General features: G+C 42.1%; 1 protein-coding gene across 1 annotated transcript in view; it reads left to right on the forward strand.

Annotated features, from left to right (window-relative positions):
• Positions 1–3,244: 3,244 nt before the first annotated feature.
• The window catches only part of sspo (SCO-spondin), a 64,447-nt gene continuing 45,234 nt past the window's right edge, over positions 3,245–22,457 (forward strand). The window contains 41 exon segments of the mRNA XM_051066926.1: positions 3,245–3,357; positions 4,108–4,317; positions 4,695–4,777; positions 4,951–5,121; positions 5,307–5,530; positions 5,736–5,838; positions 6,413–6,571; positions 6,908–6,993; positions 7,156–7,281; positions 7,764–7,920; positions 8,140–8,392; positions 8,500–8,641; positions 8,748–8,898; positions 9,533–9,705; positions 9,942–10,160; positions 10,266–10,431; positions 10,968–11,226; positions 12,926–13,136; positions 14,072–14,166; positions 14,247–14,503; positions 14,581–14,715; positions 14,872–14,912; positions 14,914–15,075; positions 15,226–15,353; positions 15,557–15,666; positions 15,808–15,957; positions 16,149–16,242; positions 16,374–16,583; positions 17,350–17,555; positions 17,884–17,998; positions 18,376–18,497; positions 18,645–18,818; positions 18,898–19,131; positions 19,277–19,399; positions 19,674–19,771; positions 19,930–20,161; positions 20,266–20,418; positions 20,701–20,838; positions 20,971–21,153; positions 21,274–21,424; positions 21,991–22,179. Of these exon segments, the coding sequence (XP_050922883.1) occupies positions 3,245–3,357; positions 4,108–4,317; positions 4,695–4,777; positions 4,951–5,121; positions 5,307–5,530; positions 5,736–5,838; positions 6,413–6,571; positions 6,908–6,993; positions 7,156–7,281; positions 7,764–7,920; positions 8,140–8,392; positions 8,500–8,641; positions 8,748–8,898; positions 9,533–9,705; positions 9,942–10,160; positions 10,266–10,431; positions 10,968–11,226; positions 12,926–13,136; positions 14,072–14,166; positions 14,247–14,503; positions 14,581–14,715; positions 14,872–14,912; positions 14,914–15,075; positions 15,226–15,353; positions 15,557–15,666; positions 15,808–15,957; positions 16,149–16,242; positions 16,374–16,583; positions 17,350–17,555; positions 17,884–17,998; positions 18,376–18,497; positions 18,645–18,818; positions 18,898–19,131; positions 19,277–19,399; positions 19,674–19,771; positions 19,930–20,161; positions 20,266–20,418; positions 20,701–20,838; positions 20,971–21,153; positions 21,274–21,424; positions 21,991–22,179 (6,506 nt within the window).

Below are 22,457 nucleotides of genomic sequence, written 5' to 3' on the forward strand. Positions count from 1 at the left end.
AATCTAGAAACTTAATATGTTGAGTGAAACCACTTAAAGATTTCTCATTCTTTCAAAGAGAAAATCTTGTTGGAGGTAAGGAGAGCTTTGTTTCTACTTATTCAGTTGTGATTCACACTAGGGATAGACCGATTATCAGCCAGGGCCGATTATCAGTGCCAATATTCGGCATTTTGACGCATATCGGCATCTGCCTTTTTTTAAATCCAACGGCTGATAAGAGATCAATTTAAAACTGGGTTATTTTGGCTCTGATGCAGTTGCGCCTCTCTGTCTGCAGTCACTACTCTATCTCCAGCATTGCCCCTCCCACAGCACCATCTGATTGGTTACATGCAAAGCACGGGTAACAGCCAATCAGCAGTGAAAGCTGTGCATGCACAGTGCTCTCACACACGGCGGAGAGGAGAAAAAGAAGCTCTGGAGAGCAGATATATGATTCTTTATTTACTGTAGAAAACTTTAGGGAGCTATTTATTTGTTTAAGTTTTCATTTAACTTTATTTATTTAAGAGATGCTGCTGAACCTGGGAGCTCCTTGCACTTTTTGTTAGAATTTTAAAACAAAGATGTCTATTGTCTAAGATAAAAAAAAAAAAACCTTTAACATGTTGCAAATCTGAAAAGCTGTTTAATAAACATGTTTAAAGGCATTTGAACAAAGTTAAGTGTTGGAGTTTGATTTATTCCAAATTTTGATGCCAATATTTTCACTTTTACTGTAAATGAATATCAGCTCCAAATATCGGTTATCGGCCTCCTTGACTACTAATAATCGGTATCCATATCGGCCCTGAAAAAACAATATCAGTCTATCTCTACTTCAGACTCTTTTCTCCAAATGTTTTTATAGTTCATCATTTATTTTGTTTCTTGTGGTCACCCCCTTCTAATAAACTAAAGAATCAAAAACTACAGCACTATCTCACCCTGCAGAATTCCAAGGAACAGTGAATAAGCATTGTTCTTGTTCCTCTCTTGCATCACTCTCTCCCAACAGCGACACAAACAGAATAACAGCCACTGCTACAACACATTCACTGTCAACTTTGTCCCTGTCTGTGCTCTATTTACCTTCATTCTTGTGTCAGTTTCAAAGTTCCCATGAAGTTCACAATACAAATTCTCACTGTCTTCTTCAGAATTAATTTTATTTTATAACAGAACATAACATAATAGCATTTATGTAATAATGTGATAAATGATGTTCTGACTTTGGAAAGGTTCAGTGCTTCTTTAGAAACACATGGAGCTCTGCTATTAGGAGTAAGGAAGTAGACCAAACTACCTGAATGTCCTCTGCTTACCGTCTCGAGATAACTCTGTTGTGATTGCGCTATATAATAAATCTGACTTGACTTTAGCTATTTTGTAAACCAAGGTTGATCAGCCCAGTCCTTCTGCTTCAGCAACTGAAGAAAACTATTCAGTGCTCTGCCGTTTATATTTAACCTCCTACTTTGCAGTGACGGAGGCTGATTGGCCAACAGTGGGTTGTAAATATGATGAAATGACAGGTGCTGCTTTTTTTTACGTAATTAATCCTGCTCAAGGCAAGATAAGTTTATATGTACAGCACCTCTCAAGAAATAGGCAATACAAAATACATTAGATAAGGCATAACAGGCATTATGAAAAATATGCACATGGCACATTGCACAAAAATACATTGACAAAGGCTGATTCAAGAGCACTGAGAGTTGAAGCAGATCTCAAGTTTTGTGATAGGTCTGAATGGTTCATAATGTAACAGTAGATTAGAAATGAATTTTGCCCCTAAACCATTCAGTGCTTTTGAACCAGTAGCATTATTTTAAAGTCAGTTCTTTGACACACATAAAGGCCAGTGTAAAGATCTGAGAACTGTAATGATTCAGTTTACTAATCTCAGTGAGGACTCCAGCAGCATAGTTCTGCATCAGTCTACAGGTGTCTGACTTATTTGCAGAAGGACCCATTAAGACACCTATTTACATCTACTAAAATAAAATAAAAACATGGAGAAGCTTTTCTAAATCCTGCTGAAACATAAGTCCTTAAATTCTTGATATGCTCTTAAGGTGATAGTCACCTGATTTTAAAATGGTCTTAAACTGGGTGTTGTTATGTTATGAGATGTGGTTATGAGTTCATGGTTTCTGCCTTTGTTTGTGGTCTTTGAAGCTGAGCACCAACTTTTAACTTACTTGACTCCAAGAACAATATTTTCAGTTCTATTATATTTGTTTTTAACTTAAGGAATTTTTGTTTGCTGTCTCCTACATTATGATAAGATATTTTGTTATTTTCTAGAATCTGAGCTCGTGGGAGTATGTACCGTAGATGTTGAAAAGAAGAAGCCAGAGAATGGAGCCTTGCGGAACTTGATGTGTCATTTTATACGCTCTTTGTAAAACTGCAGAAATTACATTGATGTTTTACAAGTTGCAATACAGTTACTGAACTTTGCCCTTTCATTCATTCATTTCAAATGATTACTATATGAATCCCAAGTGAAAGCTCTCATCCTGTTCATGCATCTGAACACTATACTCTAGAATTACAGCTTATTGAATATTAATGTGTCTTTATTGGATACATGTTTTTTCAACTCATCTCAACTATAATGCAGAGAGTAAACACTTTTTTACTTAAAAAAATAAACTTCTTGCAATGTTTGCGTGTTGGTTGGTCAGGCCACCACTTTGGCTCAGTATCAACTATTAGATGCTTTGCCACTGTGCTTTCGTACAGCCTCGTGTAGCTTTAGCATGGCTGTAGACCCTAAATCTTGTTTCTTGTTGACTGAATGTAAGGTTAATATAACCCTTTCCTCAAACATTAACACAGTGACTCAGCTAATTGTTATCTCTATCAAAATGCACACTGACTCCAAGGCTGCAATGGAAAGTTAGCTTTGGCCTTCATGGAGGAAAAGTAAAGAGGTTAACTATGACATGCAAAATCGTGTAATAACAGTAGCTTCTCCTTCCTCTCCCCTTGGCTCAAGCTACAGTGTACTGTGGTGACAGCTGTGTTTGAGCCTCCTTGCACCGGGGTCAAGAGGTCAGACTTGGGATAGCGGTGAGTCTAAAAGCCTTCAGTCCCCATGTCTGTTGACATGCTTCATTGAATAAGTGCCCCAATCATCCTTCCCGAAATGTGTCTCTTTACAGGATTAGGCTCTGACAAACATCTCTTTATTCTGTGACTGAGACTCCACCACCCCCACAGTCTCCTACAGTGTCCTGTAATGTTTGACGGGATGAGGTTAGAGGATGTGTTCGTCACAGGCCTGGTAACCAATGCCTGCCTTCCCAGCTGTGACAGTGCCACTTACGTCCAATGGCAGCAGGTTCAGATGCTACTGTACATCCCGTGAGTCATCCCCCGCATTTAAAACCCTGGATCCTAGGCTCTGTTCCCCCCAATAAGGCAAAGCATTACTTCACTGAGGAATGTATTGCATACTGTTGGATGGATGAAAAAAGAAAAATAGAGAAAAAAAGACTTAAACACAAAACACCTATGAATATTAATTAACAAGTCAAGGACGTTTCATGGGAAAAATCCAAAGAGTTCTCAAAAGCACTTCAAAGGTAAGAGCACCTTTAATTATAGCAGGGAGATGGGATTATAAAATGTGTTTAAATTTTACATGGATTGGTTTGATCAGTTTAAATAGATTGGATATGGAAGGGCATATGTACTTTTTTACAGGAATTTTAAGCACAAATATTCAGGGGAGGACCATGGAGACACTACTACTGACTCTGCTTGGACTTCAGACAGTAATGGGAATGGGGTGAGTATGGTTCAATCGAAGCAGGATTGAGCACATTTTATAGATAGTATGGTAAATTCAGACCTTGAGTCAAGTGCACGTACCTATGAATTAGATTTACAAGCTTCCAATCCCTATGGGACTTATATACCTGTTGCAAGCCATATTATTGAATTAGAACATGGTAACTGATGATATTTTAATACAATGTGGTTTTATAGAAGAACCTCAGGTATGTAGAAGTTCATCCTTTACTATGGAATCCAGGAAGTATCATTGCATAAACCAGTGAACTTAAACGTGAAGATTTTAGAAAGAAATTACATCTATGTATCATATTCCAGACACTGGTGTGAACATGTGGTGGAGGAGAGAGTGGAGAGAGTCCTGTCCCCACGTCTACAGCTTGAAGTGAGCTGTTCTGAGGTGTATCAGTATAACACACAGGGCTGGAGGCTAGATGTGGACAGGATGCGCGTCAAGCATGGAGGTGATGACGGCATCGCACTATATTACAAACAACAGGGGCCAAAAGCATCCTGCTTCTTGTACAAGTAAGTGAAAAGTTGAGTGAGTGAGTTGAGTGCACAGATCACATTTCCTCTTGTGTTAATGTATTGTGGTGGGAATATGGTGAGGGATCATGTTCTTGTTGCAGTGACTCCTGCCGGTTGGTAGGGGCACCTGTGCAGGTTGGTGTGATTATGTGGGAATAACAGGAACCCATGCGTGTTACACCTACCTGATGAAATAAACTGACAAGAAATACAGTTCAGAAATTAATGCCTTTTAAAAAGTTATTTGTCAAAACATTGCCTAATGAGACGCGTTTTCTTTAACGGTACATGCTGTAAAGGTACATTGGGTACATTAGGTTGATTCAGATGGTACCACACATACACTGACCTTTTACCTGATGTGTCCACCTCAGACCACCAGAGATGGAGAGCCAGATGGTGAACAGGACAGTAAGGACGTGCTGTGAGGGCTGGGGTGGACCACGCTGCTCTGAGGGTGAGAGAACAAGAAACCAACAGATCAGTTCCTTATACAGTATGCATGCATCATGCTTTCTTTATATGTGAAATGAGACATTGCACATGGATGATGCGCAGCAAGATAATGCCATTTTATTGGGTATTTTTATATGCTCTTCAAACATTATCTTTTTGTTGTCTTCCTCCCAGGTGTGGGTGTGCGTGGTCAGTGTTTCTCTACATGGAGTTGTGAGGAGTTCCCTGGAATTCATAACTCCTCCCTTATGCCCATGGAGCAATGCTGCAGCAGCATGTGGGGACTGACCTGGAGAAATGCCTCTGACCAGACCTGCTTGTCTTGCACCTACACTCTCCTTCCTGGTCAGAAAACATACATACATACAAGGAGTAGCTTCTGACTTGTCCTTGATTTAGTTCTGCCCGAATGTCTCTCTGATACTCTTTATTTTTATTAAGATGTTTGTATTTCATATTACTACATAACATAAAGTACTATATGAATATTAAAATACACTACTTCTCTGTCCTCTCTCCCTTGTCTCCAGACTCCCAGTCCTCCCCACTGGTGCGTAGCGGTCTGCTGGGTAGCGCCAGGGTACCTCAGGGTTCGGCCACCTGCATGTCCTGGGGTGGAGCCCACTACCGCACTTTTGACAGAAAGCACTTCCACTTCCAGGGCAGCTGCACTTACCTGCTGGCTTCATCTACTGATGGGACATGGGCAGTCTACATCAGTACAGTCTGTGATGGGAAAGGAGACTGCAGTAAGGTGTGAAATATAGCTGATTCCACTGCTAATGGAGTTGATAACGAATTATTATTAGTGGCATATTCGTAATGACATTCTGATGCTTAGTTGGGGGCCAGTGAATTCAATTTGGCCCTTGACTTAATGAGTATGATTTGCCATTGTGCAATTAAACTTTTTTTCTATGTGTGTTGTATATTTATGTATCTGTGACTGTACTTTTCAGGCTTTGAAGATGATGCTGGGTCTAGATTTGGTTTCAGTTCATCACAGAAATTTAACGCTGAACAACCTTCCTGTTCCAAATGGAGAACCTCTTTTCCAAAATGGTATACTGTTTTCAGCCTTCTCTTAGCTTCATTTCTAGGTTAAGATAGGAGAAAACCCCTTTATGCTCTTGTTATATCATAATACAGACCCATATATTGAAAGGACCAAACCATGTATTATCTATACCTCACAGTGTGGATGGAACTAATTCCATAAAAAATAGATTTAAAACAGCACTGAAGTTCTTATCTTATCTCTAAATCTCTTATCTAACAAGTAACTAACATAATATAAAATCTTCATATATTCAAGAGTACAATGTAAAATATAATCTGTTTTATGTGAAACTATTCCCTTTTTGCCTCCAATTTAAGGACCTACAAGCAGAGCATTGTTGCATGTACTTGAAATAACTGGCTGCATTTTTACATTATCAAGTAATATTGCTTGACTATCCACTGACTAAATAACTTGATGACTGAATGAATGGTTGGATGAACATACTAGGTGACAGCCATTTTTGCATGCATACCTCCATTAAGAATACTATTCACTGATTTAAACATTAAATGCTGTTGATCAACAACAGAAAAGCAGAAACAAACCAACCATATTTATTTCTTCTTCTTACAGGAGTGAGTGTCCATTGGCTGGGGGACTTTGTGTTTGTGGAGAGTGGCCTAGGTGTGAGAGTGAAGTTTGACCTGGCCAATACAGTCTACCTGACAGTGACCGCTGAGCATCTGGCAACAACCAGGGGGCTCTGTGGAGTCTACAACAACAACGCTGATGGTGAGAGAAACGCATAGTTCACAAACAATAATTTTCTAAAGATTTGTAGATTTCTTAGGGCACTAGTCAATCAACTTGTGTTTATCCTCCTTTACTAAAGGACTATGCAAGTTTTCCACAGGACAAAAAGTAGCACCAGTAAAAACTATTATTTATGATAAACTAAATATTTGGTACTTCTCATCTGCAAATCATATTGTGAGACTAGAAACTATACATTAGTGTATTCTGTTTTGGTCCCTGACCAAGACTTTGTTTGGGTTCAACTTGACTCACCTCAACCCTACTCTCCACTACTGTGCTGATGTAACGATGTATTTGTTTCTTCTGTCATAGATGATTTTACCACAGTGGGTGGAACTGTGTCCCAGTACGCTGCCAGCTTTGGCAACTCATGGAAAGTTCCTGACCAGCAGAATGAAGTAATGCACTGAATACATTGATTGAGTATTTCCCTTTTTTGCAGCATTACACTCCTTTTAATAATCATTTCTGACACTTACTGTATTTTAAATAAATGGCAAAATGCATTTTTAAGATGCACCTTGGTAATTGAGTTTCTCTGTGTCCCATGCTTCCCTCAGGGCTGCAGCGATGCAGCAGAGCTTGGTCACAGCTGTGATGTCTCAGGAGACCCTGCCCTACGTAGACAGGCAGAAACTGTGTGTCATCAACTGCTGGAAAACCCCTTTGCACACTGCCACTCCCGGGTCAGACACCTGGCATTATCACTGTTTGCTCCTTCTGCACATTAAGATTACAAAAGAGATTTAATCTAATGTATTTGAAATTCAAGCCTGTAGTGGGTATAATGAGCTGTAAATCAAAAAGCTCCTCAAAGTAAATCATTTACCAGATATCAGTTGGTAGAGCAGTTTCCAGGAGTCGGTTTTATTGTCTCTAGCCATGGGACTGTCTTAAAGACTAATTGTCAACATGGAAAGCACCAAGTAACACCAGTAATGGAATTAAATTACCAGTTTTGTTTGAAGACACATTTAGTATTGCCTAGAAATGAATGAATGATTCGGGTTATTAGGAATTTATTTACACAATGTAGTACATAATATGCATGTTTGCATATCCTGTTTATGGGGTTTGTTAAGACTTTCCCTATACCGGTCCCTGTTCTGTTAATCACAAAGCCCACTCTGCACTTGTGTTTCAAGTGTTTGTGTGTTGATTCTTTCAGGTGGACCCAGCAGCATACATCAACACCTGTCTCTACTTGTACTGTAGCCTGCCACCCAAAGAGAGGGACGGGGCAGTGTGTGACACTTTGGCCAGCTACGCCAGAGAGTGTGCTCAACAGCATGTCATCATAATGTGGAGGACAGCCACTCTTTGTGGTACTGAAATATGCTCAGCTGGTTATGGTTTGGTTGGAGTATTAGGTGTCTATGTTCTGCACAGGCTGTAGGCTGATCTAGCTAATAGCTGTAAGCAATCACAGTACTCTTAAAAAGTCTGTCAGCAGTACTGTTAACTGCACGTGATGGTAAAATATGCAAAACCTGTGTGGCCCTTTCATGCCTTTTCATTCTGTTTTCTCTGTTTCTGTTCTCCAGGTCGTATCTGTCCCAGAGGTCAGGTGTTCTCCGACTGCATATCCTCCTGTCCCCCCACCTGTGCATCTCCTCAACCCCCAGGGCCTGCTGCAGCCATTGTCCAGTGCAGGGAAGAGTGTGTGGGGGGCTGTGAGTGTCCGTTGGGTCTGTACCTTCACCAGGGACTCTGTCTAAAAAGAGACGACTGTCCTTGCTTCCATCGCAGACGCACCTACCAGTCAGGAGACAGGATACAGCAGAGATGCAACACCTGGTGAGGGTGAAATGTGTGTGTGAGTGTTTGGTTGTTCCTACGCCTCTCTTATCTCTATTTGCACTTTAATAACACCCATTCTTCTTTTTCACCCTTAATCCTCCCAGTGTGTGCAGAGCAGGCCAGTGGCAGTGTACTGGGGAGAAGTGTGCAGCCCAGTGCAGCCTGATTGGGGCACTACAGGTGACCACCTTTGACAAAAAGAGGTATTCACTACAAGGTGGAGACTGTCCCTTCACTGCTGTGGAGGTGAGGCATGAAACGCAACCATGCGCTATTTACATAAACTATGATGCACTATATTGTGCAAGTGGTAGCCACTTCCCCTTTGTGTTCAAGCTCTGTGTGTGTTTAGGACTTTGTTGACAGGAAGCTTGTGGTGAATGTACGCTGTGGGGAGTGTACAGCAGGAGGAGGAGGAGGAGGAGGTGGTGGAGGAGGTCTGGGTTGTCTAAGGGAGATGTCAGTCACAGCACTCCGCACCACAGTTACCATCACAGACACTGGTGAGTTAGTTTAACACTCTGACCTGACTAGTGATTCCTGTTGAGTTGCCCAACAATTTTATTCTTTTTGTTTATTCTTACGCTCTCATCAACCTTGTTTCCAAAAAGCTCTGATAAACACATTGTAAATAGTAGACAGACAGAGACTAGCTAGTGAGTACACTATTGTATTTAGCAGCTAAATAACAGCTAAATAGTTAACAAGGGAGTGAATATTGGACTTACATTTAGTAAGTGGACAAAAGCTAATAAATTCAAAAGCTACTTTTATTTCCAACTTGTTCCATTGCAACCACTGGATCAAAAGTATAAAAAATGCTGCTTTATACCTAATGGAGTAGTTAGAGAAAGTAAGTGTACATTTTTAATGTAACTATCACATTTTTACAATTAATTGGGTTTTTGTTAATTGGATTTCATTGAAAATCAGTGCAGTGTTGCATTCAGCCTATTTGCTTCAAATTTGACTCATACACACACACATGCATTTACACTCTTTTTATGTTCTGAGAAAAAAAAACATAACAATGACTTTAAGTTCCTGACTCTGAGTTCTAAAACTGTCCTCTCTACTATGAATTTTGGATGTGTTCATCACCTTCTCATTGGTTACACTTGATACTGTTACTTCCAGGTACAGTGATGTTAAATGGCAAGAGAGAGGTGTTGCCTGTGGTGACAGGGGACCTGGCTGTGCGCAGGGCCTCCTCTTCATTTCTCCTCATCCAGACTTTTGGAGCCCAGCTACTCTGGTACCTAGATGGACCCTTAGCCCTCATCACCTTGCAGCCTGGGTTTGCAAACAAGGTGACCCTCACATTCCATATGGTTCATTCACCTGTGCCATTTTGGGTCTCCTAACTGAAACAAACAAAATTTTGAGATTCAAAGTAGTTCAAATTAGATTTGCAGTACAGAATATGTCATTTTCTCAACTATGCTGCACTGAATTTAACTACAGGGGAGGGGTGCAAAGTGGCCATAAACTGAAACTTTATGATCAAACAAAAAATCACACAGTTTGTATGTACTTTGTATTCCAGGTGCGTGGCCTGTGTGGAACGCTGACTTGGAACCAGCATGATGATTTTACCACCCCTGAAGGAGACGTGGAGAACAGTGTGTCATCCTTTGTGGGGAAATTCACATCAGAGCATTGTAGTCCACCTGGAGGACCTCCACCTGACTCCTGCACCACATACACCCAGAGGAGATACTATGCAGAGACAGTGTGCTCCATCATTCATAGCCCTGTCTTTCAGGTAGTCTATATGGAGTGTGATAAATCTCAAGCTGTCTCAGGAGTGAGTTCAGATCTGTTTCCCTCTCTTTTGTTCACACCTGCACCTCCCTCCATAATTCTGTAGGTGTGTCATGACTTGGTGGAGAGGGAGCCCTATTTCCGTCTCTGTCTGTCAGAGGTTTGTGGCTGCGCTTCACAGAAGGCCTGTCACTGCACCGTCCTCACTGCATACGCCCGACACTGTGCTCAGGAGGGCGTTGCAGTCCAGTGGCGCAACCACACCTTCTGCTGTAAGTAGGCAGAACACTAGCTAAGTAGGAATGTGAATGATCCAAGATGTAACAAACACAGTACATAACCTAAGGTGTGGGATGACTGGGGTCATGACTTGGACCCAGGTCAGACTTTGACATCAGACTCAAGAAAGACACATTCTATAACATGACTCTGACTGCACTAACATCACTAACCAGACAGCTTGGACATCTAGGCTAGTGTTCAGTTTGATGGCCTGCTTGAAGGCCAATAGAGAACTGATCTCACAAATATGTAAAGAAAAGGAGGCTTAAAGCTAAGCTAGCTGTTTTAATAAGGGGAATAGTACCTTAAAAGCTACAAATCCTCAATTAGGAACCATGTGTACCCTCCAATGTGGGAACTAAAAAAACATACACACTACAATGGAAACGTTTTGCATTGGCAGAAACTGAGAAACCCTTGACAGAATTTGGTGACCTTTAGTTTTCAACCTGCAAACCAATAATCACAAACTATACCAAGCTTATTTGCCATTGTCAAAACATTTCCTCATCTCCTTTCTCCCTAGCGGTCCAGTGTTCAGGGGGTCAGGTGTACCAGGAGTGTGGTCGTGCATGCGGGGGCTCCTGTACCGACCTGCAGCAGGGCTGGAGCTGTGATGACAGTGGTGGAATGGGCCTTAGGATGTGTGTTCCAGGTTGCCAGTGCCCACTGGGGCTAGCACAAGACCACCAGAGCCAGTGTGTGCCCATCACCATGTGCCCCTGTGTGCAAGAAGACAAGACATACCAGCCCGGGGCTGTTATTCAGAACAACTGTAATACCTGGTATGTCATATGGGAGGATTTTCCAGCAATTTTAGGCTAGATTTTAGCTATTCCCCAGCTAAAGTACCTAGTCAACTTAGGTTTAAAATACTTGTTATGTAAGGTTGCACTGGAAATATGATCCAGTTTCCTTGGTACAATCAAAAACCAAAAGGCCAAACTGAACTCAAGTGAAACCACAACTGAAAGTTTCCTAGTTGCTGCTAAAATCAGGTCAACTCACAGAACCTTCTTTGACTCTTTATGGCTGAATTTCACTCAGGCTAGATATTAACATCACTGCACTGGTTCTGTACTCTTGCAGGTAAGGGTGGCAGACATATCAAACCCATCAAAGGAAACATTATAGTGGAGGTTAATTAAGTACACGCTCTTACAGGCCCCAATTTCTTGGATGATGTTTTACAGCACACCATAAAAACAGGACGGTACTTTTGTTGTTATCTGTGAGCTGCTTTTATCATGTGGTAGTAGTGATAAAAAATCTGAGTGAGTAAGCATGTTTTCTCGATTGTCAGTGGAATACAGCTTTGATACACCTACAATATAATACTGGCACACTTTCATGAGCGTGGTTCTGGTATGTTTGAATGAGCCTAGATCCCATGAGGTGACTAAAACCTCTCAGATCATGTGCTGATAAACTCTTAAGTCTCTGTGATGGGCTGTTTTGTTGAATATACAGTGCAATTTTCAAAGCACAAACAAGTCTGTCAGTGTTTGTATTTGAGGACAATACTAAAGGTCAAGGGTCACTGTGACAGAATATGTATGTGTGCTAGTGTTTTAGTGTTTAGGTAAACAGCCTTGTTAGTATGGAGGAATATTCTCTATAAACTTAAAATCACTGTGTGTGCCGCCCAGTGGTAGCATTCAGAATCATTTGAATGATGCTACAGTTACTTAAAAAGTCTACTTCTAGTAGCTTTGACTCAAACCTCTACTTGCAGAAATTTCTGCCTTGCAAAGAATGTAATGTGTTTGAATGACTGGAACTGCCTACGTGTATGACAGCACGTTATCCCAAATGAGTCCCTGGTGGTGTAAGAGCTCTAATGAAATCGCTCTATGTTCCTGCTCACTGCTACAGGATAGGTTGATTTCATTGCGTCTCTTCACCACGTAACAACAATGATCATCACCCCATGAATCTGAGTTATCAGTTTCATCATAGTGGTACGAGACAGCTGAATGAATTTGTGTCAGTACGATTTTATTATATGTGTACGTGTATATGTGCAATGTCCCCTTTGCACATGACTCCTCTTCATTGTGTTGTAATTGCTGAGTTCTGTCTCCTGCACTGACCATTGACCTGATTATCTGCCATGAGCAGATGTGAAATTTGGGATTAGCTAATTATTACACTGATATATGATATGATGTACAGTACATCCAGTCACCTTCAGAGACCAGCCTTGTGAAATGAACCAGTGAAATGATTGTCATTACACCTCTAAGCACATTTTGTTGTTGCCTTATCACGTTTTACAGCTACCGTTTAGAGTTAAGTAACAGTCATTTGTAAATTTATTGATCCATAGTAAACTCTATTGAACCAGAAAAGATTTAATCTCATGCTCAAAGGCACTTCTGGATCAGCTTGCCATTTTATTACACTTATTGGCTACTGACATTTTAATGCAAAGCTTGGTTATTGCAGAAACATGGGCATTAATTACATTACTTCTCTTCACAGTGTGTGTGAGAGGGGGCTGTTTAACTGTACTCAGGAGCACTGTGCAGAGGTGAACCCATGTCCAGGCTCTCTGGTCTACTCTCCACGCTCTTGCCTCCTCACCTGCTCCAGCCTGGATCCTCCTGGCCAACAGCAGGGGCCCAGTGTCGGACAGTCGAGCTGCAAAGAGCCCCTCTCTGGCTGTGTCTGTCCCCAGGGAACTGTCCTACTAGTGGGTGAAGATTCATACGTAGTTTTCTGAATGGATATAAAATATCCTTTTGAAATGTGGTATATTGATACTGTCAACGTGTTTTCACTGCAGATCTTTAGCTTGTCATAGGAGGCAAAGCACAGGTTTGGTTACTGTCATTAATCCCTTTTTACATTGTAGTGTTATAGCCAGATGTGGCTGGAATTTAGGTTGATGAAGCAGTGAGACTGAGCCTGATCTGCTCCAGTCTGTTCCTGTACCATGTTACAAAAAGAAAGTACTATTATCATACTTTTAGCTGCAATGACAGCTAACAAGAAGCATGAGGGCCAGTCTTGTGTCCAAGTCTGTTGTCCCAGATATTTAAGATAGAAAGATGCTGTGCTCTCCTATATGAGTACTAATAGTATAGCTTTCTTTAGCTTCAGCCACATTGAGCCATCTCCCTCCCAAATCCAGTTCAGTTTATCTGGTCAGAAGCCTTCATCCTATCCAACAGCACTGCATCCAACATCCAAATCCAAGTCTATCCAAAATGAATTACCTACAACCATCACATAAAATATAACAACCATTCAAATCTAGAATATCACAGAATTAAAGTTCTCAATTTAGAGAAAAAGTTTAGTTTAAAGGTAAAATCTAATCTACCTTCAACCTCTTTGCTCCAATCAAAGCGGCTGTCCAGTCAAGTGTCACCATTTTTGACTGGCAGTGTTAAAGATCCAGTACAAAATAGTAAAAAAGTAAATTATTATTATAAATTATTATTATAAATGAAGTGTTCCTTGCTGCTGCACAAGTATGATTATGGTTGGAATTCTGTCTGATTGTCATCTTAGTTTTCTCATCTTTATCTTATCTTCAGATGAGATGTTATAAAGGGTTAAGAATATTGGATTAATTAAGTGAGGTCTGGACTGTTGTACATTTTGTCTTCTGCTTTACTCCAGGGTGATCGCTGTGTTCTGCCAGATGAGTGCCCATGTCACCATAATGGTCGACTTTATTATAGCAATGACACCATTACTAAAGACTGCAACACATGGTAATGTATGCAGTTATCTCACTGCATCACATCACTTTAGCATTTAATTATTTTAACTGCATTTCCTTTTTTTCCTGCAGTGTGTGTAAGGAACGCCGCTGGCATTGCAGCCAGTCTGCTTGTGCTGGCGTGTGTGTGGCAACTGGGGATCCACACTATGTGACATTCGATGGACGCTGCTACTCTTTCCTGGGTGACTGCCAGTATGTGTTAGCAAGGGAGACAAGTGGTTTGTTCAGTGTCACAGCAGAGAATGTACCCTGTGGGAGCACCGGGGTCACCTGCACTAAGTCAGTCACCCTCAGCCTGGGAAATACCATCATACACCTGCTGAGAGGTAAGAGGAATGGATGGTGCAATGGGGGAAGCACAGGCTGGATGCTTGAGATATTATGCCTTGTCTCTGTCATTTAGGTAAAGCTGTGACAGTAAACGGGATGCCAGTTACACTACCAAAGTCCTACAGTGGCAGTGGTCTGACTTTGGAAAGAGCTGGCCTGTTCGTGTCCCTGTCCTCCCGACTTGGGGTCACTCTGCTATGGGATGGAGGTAGGACAAACATACATTAGCATTTCTTTTTATTATTGCCATTTTTTTTTACCCATTATTATAGAAATTTACAGTAGACATAAATATTTCTCAGAGCACTGCTGACATCTGTGGTCAATCAGTGGTGATGTGGTCATCATTCCACATTATTTCCAGGTATGCGTGTGTATGTGCGTCTGGCTGCCCATCTGCGGGGTCAGGGTTGGTGGCCTGTGCGGTAACTTTGACGGGGATACAGAGAACGACTTCACGACACGGCAGGGCATCGTGGAGTCTACAGCCGAACTGTTTGGAAACTCCTGGAAGGTCAGCCCTTCCTGCCCTGATGTGGCAAGTCAGGACCTCCGAGACCCCTGTGCTGTAAGTTCAATACAGTCACATGTACATTCACGTGCACACGCACACTGACATTTGCAAGAACACACTGGGACCTACTTACTCGCTTGGACACTACCTGTCTTTTCTTGTATTCAGCAAAGGCAAACTAACTTCTCTCTTTGTTTTGTTCAGCTGAACCCCCACAGGGTGACATGGGCCAGGAAAAGGTGTGCAGTCTTGACCCAGGAGCTCTTTGCTCAGTGCCACCATGAGGTGCCCTTTCAGCAGTATTATGACTGGTGTGTCTTTGATGCTTGTGGGTGAGTGACAGCACTAATCTACACAGAGTATCTTGAAATTATCTTTTAAACCTGTGAAATCTATTTATTGTATTTCCACTGCAGGATTTTTTTCTTGAGACTTTTGTTCTCACAGGAATACTGTAGATGTGTGCAGCTGATTTTACTGGTGTGTGGTGTGTGTGTGTGTGGTGTGTGTGTGTGTGTGTGTGTGTGTGTTCTAGTTGTGACTCAGGTGGGGACTGTGAATGTCTCTGCACAGCCATTGCTGCCTATGCTGAGGAGTGTAACCGCCGAGGGGTCTACATCCGCTGGAGGTCCCAGGAGCTCTGCCGTATGTTGCTCACACAACACACTGTCACACACTGAATCTCAACACATGAACCTTAAGTCTTGTCTTATTGTGTTTCTGTAACTTTTGTATGCTGTCTATTTTGCCTTGAGTTCATTATTTCTTTTCTATCATTGTCTTCAGCTCTGCAGTGTGAGAAAGGGCTGGTGTATGATCCCTGCGGCCCAGCTTGCTCCCTGTCTTGTCCTAGTGCTCAGCAGAGTCCACACTCACAGTGTGATGCCCTCTCCTGCGTGGAGGGCTGCTTCTGTCCTGCTGGCACTGTCCGATACGGTAAAACACATTTACCACACTAATCCCATACTACCAGGAGTAACAGAATACTTTGGTGTAATGTTTTAGTGGTCATATTTCAACTCAGCTTTAGCAGCCTTAACAAACAAAGATTCTTTGCAACACTTTGGTGAAGAAGATTATCTAAAAACCTGCTGGTGGGAACTGTCAGCATATTGTCTATTTTGTAGGAGACAGCTGTGTTATTCCCTCTGAGTGTCCGTGTGAGTGGGAGGGCTCCATGTTTCCACCTGGAACCACCATCACTCAACACTGCCAAAACTGGTCAGTGAATCTAAGTATATTACACTTTTAAATAAACGAGTAAGTTTGATTTTTTTTAAAAAGAAAGGAAGGAAGAAAAGAAGGAAAAAAGAAAGAAAGTTAGTGTAATTTCTTTGCCTGTCTGTGTCCAGTTCTTGTGAGGATGGGGTGTGGCGGTGCGAGGGCGTGGCCTGCGCTCCTCCCGCCCCTCCCTGTCTAGAATCTGAGTTCGCCTGTGCTCGCGGGCGTTGCATCCCCTCCCAGTGGGTGTGTGACAATGAGGATGACTGTGGCGACGGTTCAGATGAAGTCTGTCCATCCACCTGCGCTCCAGATCAGTTCCGCTGTGCCAGCACGCCAAGGTGAATCCAAACTCACATTAGTATATTTAAAAGCATCACTTTTATGTGTGGAGATTATGAGCGCGCAAAACTGATGTGAAGTTTAGCTCAGATATGATGCGTCACGTATGAGGGAACAACCCCAAAGCTATGTCAGTGAATAGAAGCATTTCATTTTCAATCATGCTAACGTCATGGAGTAGCTCTAAAGATGGCAGAGCTTGTTTGTTGGTCTGTCAGTCCAGTGCCATGGTGCTAGCATGTTGCAGTAACATGCTAAATGTTACTACTACTGCTATATTCTCTGTATTAACGTGTACGTATGTAAACATGCTATAATGCTAAGTATCTCCTAACCTGTAAACCTGTTGTTAGCATGCTGAAACTGCAGTATGTACGTGTTTTTTCTCTGATTTGGTCCAAAACACTGTTATCTTAGCGTAGAGACATTTCTTCAAAGGGCTCTGTAACTTGCCTTGTTGAACCAACAAAACTTTTTACGTATGAGCGTTAGCATGTTAGCATGCTATTACGCTAATACACTTATGTAAACGTTACATACTAGATGCACTTTAGAGGCTAAACTCTTAAAATGCTAAATGTTACATGCTTTAACGTCTCTATGCTCATATCCAATATTTTGCAGACTGTTTGTTTTTGGTACAAGGATGCAAGGTGGTGTCAGCATTTGTTCATTCATTCACTCACTTTTACATTTGAAAGTTATTCTTCACTGCTATGATATAATTTCTGGAGTTAATGACATGAATTAACTCCAACCCTGCAGTGGACCGTGTTTGAACCTGGCTCTGCGTTGTGATGGTCACCCAGACTGTGCTGACCAATCAGATGAAGAGTTCTGTGGACCTGCCACCCCGGTGCCCCTGTGCCCACCAGGGGAGTTTCAGTGTGCCAGCGGAAAGTGTCTGCCAGCCAGTCGTGTATGTGATGGACGGCTTGACTGTGGCTTTGCTGATGGGTCCGATGAGGAAGGTGATTTGTCACTTACATTCTATTGAGCAGTATACTGCACTGACTAATTTAACTTAGCAAGATACTCAGAACATTACTGTCAACATAGTTTTATCAAGAACAGTGTGTTATCAGAAATTCTAATGAGCAAGATAGTGTTTTTATCTCTCTCTATCATGCAGGATACCTGTGCTTGTCAGAATACTTGTTATAGTATTCTAATAATTTTGTATATTGTTGAGTGTTGTTTTCTGTGTCTCTGTTTATCCTGTTTTTTAAATGTGGTCATACTTAAACGATTACTCTTCTGTATGTTTGCGACTGTGTGATTGCACTTTGGTCGGCCCAGACTGTGGTGTGGTGTGCGACAAAGGAGAGTTCCTGTGTGCTGGAGGACGCTGTATTCTCTACCTCCACCGCTGTGATGGACATGATGACTGTGGGGACCTCAGCGATGAGAGGGGGTGTGTGTTCAGTCCTGCTGAATTTTGTTTAGATATGCTTTGCAGACTTTGTTTTGTTCTGCTTAGGATGTCAGATAAGTGCAGCTTTTAATGCAGTTATGCAAACACAAAATCTTGACACTTTCTTCATCTGAAAGTTTACTTGACATGGCCCGAATGCCATCCGATATTGTAGATGCTCAATGATACTTTTAGAAAGATGAATAAAATAATTAGAATTATTTGAATATACTCTTCAGCCAATGTCAGTACACAATATAGGACACAGATACACCATATATTGAACTTCTTTTTGTTTTGTTTCTTAGCAGCACTCATTCACTGAATGATGAATTTCACCATATGTTATCATTATCTAATATTTTGGTTGGTTTCAGGTGTGTTTGTGCACCTGGGGAGTTTCAGTGTCCAGGAGATCAGTGTGTCTCTGCTGACAGAGTGTGTGACGGACGCAGAGACTGCCCCTCTGGAACAGATGAAGCTGTCTGTCCAAGTAAAGGTATAAATCATAAGAACACAATCAAACTGTGTCAGCTATTCGTTAAATACATTTATGTCCAAAGCCAACCTGTCCTGCATGATTTGAGTAGGTAATACATTTTTGGAATGTGTTTTTCAAACTTCTGTCATCCATTCTGTTTGGCAGTGACTTGTGCTCCTGACCAGTTTGCCTGTAGCGATGGCACATGTGTTGCCTCAGCTAAGCTATGTGATGGGACATCAGACTGTCCAGGTGGAGAGGATGAGAACAGAACCATTTGCTACATTGTTATCATTACACCCTCACCCCCACATGTCACCCCGACCGTGCCCACTACAGGTAAGAGGCTTGTTTTAGAGATTTAATGGGGAGAATTTTTTTCAGTGTTCTCTGTCTTACAGTACTCTGTTTACTCCAGCTTGTAGGTCCTATGAATTCAGCTGTGCCAATGATAGACAGTGTGTGCCTCAGGCCTGGCGGTGTGATGGGGAGACAGACTGTTTGGATGGGAGTGATGAGCAGCAGTGTATCACCCCTTGCGGACCTGGCCAGGTTCAGTGCCTCAGTGGAGACCAGTGTGTTGACTACCACCATCTCTGTGACGGAATTCCACATTGCAGGGATGCCTCCGACGAGAGCATAGACAACTGTGGTGAGTTAAAAGATTAAAATGATAAAACTACATGTTTTGAGCATTCAGAGTCTCAGTTTATATCAGAGCTTCATGTGATCACAGAGATAAACTTTGTCTAAAGACATGCTATGAGACATTGATAATAATTTTGCCTATCTTCTAGGCTCTACCAAAATACCTCCGTGTCCGGGCAGCTTTTCATGTGACAACCGCACCTGTGTGAACATGACGCAAGTGTGCAACGGCATCCCAGACTGTCCACGGGGTGATGATGAGTTGGTGTGTGGTGAGTTCTCATGAGATAAGTAGAGTAAGTAAGTATTTTTAAGGGAGGGAAGTCTGAACAAGGCTTTGAGTATTGAAAACAGGAAATAAATAGGAAGGAAGGAAGGGAGGGAAGGATAGTGAAAACAAGGACCAAATGGAGAAAATAGGGAAATGGATGAGAGGGACAGGAGGGACTGAATGAGGGAAACATGAAGTTAGTGTGCTCCCCAGTTTCTGATCTGATCTTTGTAGTTTTTGGTATGTTTCATTTTTGCCATCCTTTTCTGTCCCAGATAAAACTGTCTCACCAGCGCCCCCTGGCAGTAGGAACACCACTGTCCCCTGTCCTGAATTCACATGTATGGATGGATTCTGTATTCCCTTCAGTATGGTAGGTGCTGGTTTACTTATTTGACAAATAAGTCAGGCACAATTTCCACAAATGGCAGGCTTTTTAGTTGGTGTCCAACTGCCAATAGAACATCATCTCTCTCTCAGTAATGTTGTTGTTGTTGCCAATCCTGCTTACTTACGTCATCCTGTTACCAGGTTTGTAATGGTGTGGCAGACTGCCTAGACTCCTCACTAGCACCACTTGGAGGCCCTACAGATGAGCAGGGCTGTAGAACTTGGAGCCCCTGGGGTCCCTGGAGCCCCTGCAGCACCTCCTGTGGGACAGGCTCCATGAGCCGGCACAGAACCTGCCATCCAGGAGACCCACTACGCCAATGTCGGGGACAGGACGTCCAGAGGCAGCAGTGCTTCAACACCACCTGTCCAGGTAAATGAATACGTTTCGGAATGAACAGTCTCAAAATCTTCTCTAGTTGAAAATCAAATATATATTTGTTACTAGTGACTAATGGTTCCTCCTCCCCCCAACAGTGGATGGTCAGTGGCTACCCTGGGTGAGCTGGTCAAACTGTTCCAGTGGTTGTGGTGGAGTGCAGGTCCGACACAGAGGCTGCATCCCTCCTCGCTATGGAGGCCGAGAATGTTCTCAGCTCTCTGGACCATCCAATTTACCCATGGAAATCAGTACGCATTGAAATAAATGACACTAACAATGTTATGCAATACAACTGAAAGAGAAATTGTTGTAATATTAAAATGCTGCCCATATATTGTTGCTTCACAACATATCTGAGGGTGGTAGCTTTTACAAGTAGAGACTCCTATGTACTTACCTACTTAAACACAAATATAACACAAATACTAAATCACAGATAGCAATGACATTTAATGTAAAGAGTGAATGCTAAGGAAGGTAATATGATGAAAAAAATAACTTTGTTCCCTTTCTTCCTTTTTCCAATCCAGAGCCTTGTCCTGACGATGGATGTGCCAATACCAGCTGTCCCACTGGGCTGGTGAGACACAGCTGTGCTCCCTGTCCAGTGTCCTGTGCCCACATAAGCAGTGGGACAACCTGTGACCCCACAGCACCCTGCTTCTCAGGTTAGTCCAGAAGAATCTGGAATATCCAGTGCTCTACAATAAATAGTTGTTTCTTGCCATTTTGAAATTGCCACACTTTGGATTTGTGTCACCTCTCTCTCACATCCTTTTTTCTCATGTCTCTGTCTTCAGGTTGCTGGTGTCCAGAGGGCCAGGTGATGAGCCATACACAACAGTGTGTGTTACCAGAGGAGTGTGTGTGTGAGGTGGCAGGTGTGCGCTACTGGCCGGGCCAGCAGATAAAAGTGGAATGTGAAATTTGTGTTTGTGAGAGAGGAAGGCCTCAGAGATGTCAGCCCAACCCAGACTGCTCAGGTGAGTTTGTCCAATCCGCAACTCTAGTCAGATTCATAGTTGATTTTTACCTACATACTGGGTATTGTATTTAATGTCCCATAAAGTTTGAGCATTCATACACAGTTTTGTCTACTGTAGTGCATTGTGGCTGGTCATCATGGTCTGAGTGGGGAGAGTGTTTGGGGCCCTGCGGTGTCCAGAGTGTTCAATGGTCTTTCCGCAGCCCAAATAACCCCACCAAGCATGGAGACGGTAGAATGTGTAGAGGAATTTATAGGAAAGCTCGTCGGTAAGTAGTCCCTTAACTACTTACTCTTTTACTCTACCTCTACACTATTACACCTCTACTCCCTATTGGATGCTTCCTAAAAATGACCCCTTCTCTAATACTTGGCAATGTTTGAAAATAATGGAGGCATTTCCAATCTGCTGTGGATATTTATGATCCCTAAAGGATGAATGCTAATGCTTTTGGTGACCCAACCAACCTCTCTGTTAGCCCCACCATCATGACAGTTTTTTAACTGGAATAAAAATGGAATTGTCATGTAATTTATATAGTGCATTCATGCTGTCCAAAGGATTTGTACTTGACCCATAATCTAGCATTCCCCCTAAATGTAAATGCCTAGTTTTGTACTGCAGATTTTCATGATTTCTCCAAAACCTATTGAACACTAATGATTTTGAACCATATTTTGCAAAGTTACTGAAGATGACAAACTGCGTCACTTGTGATCATCTATATTTCAATAACACTTCTGTGAGCTTTCCAGGAACGAAATAGCTATTTGTCTTAGTACCAAACAGACATGCAGTCTCTCACCTCCTGCATACACGTCTGTGTTTGTGTAGGTGTCAGACAGATCCCTGTGATGAGTGTGAGTACCAGGGTCAGTCCCATGCTGTGGGCGACAGATGGAGGTCAGACCACTGCCAGTTATGTCACTGTCTGCCCAACCTTACAGTGCAGTGTTCCCCCTATTGTCCATATGCTGTCACTGGATGCCCACAGGTAAGAATTTAGGCATGCAAGTAATATGTGTACAGTACTTATGTGTGTATTATTATAAATGTGTGTGGAAATATGATGCACAGTGAAACATTTGCACATTTTCCTTTTTATATTTGACTATGTAACTGTCTGGGCCTAAGTGCATTTGTGTCTCAATCTTATCTCATGTAAACAGTCCAATGTACACTCTCCCTGTCATAACTGACAACTCTATTTTCTTTGCATCCTTTGCTTTTCCTTTACATAGATGTGTGCCCTGGTAACTCTACCATATCAGTGGCTGAGTTAAATGTTGAAAGTTCTTTTG

The sequence above is a fragment of the Lates calcarifer genome, linkage group LG24 (assembly GCF_001640805.2).
Source record: "Lates calcarifer isolate ASB-BC8 linkage group LG24, TLL_Latcal_v3, whole genome shotgun sequence".
Classification (NCBI taxonomy): domain Eukaryota; kingdom Metazoa; phylum Chordata; class Actinopteri; family Centropomidae; genus Lates; species Lates calcarifer.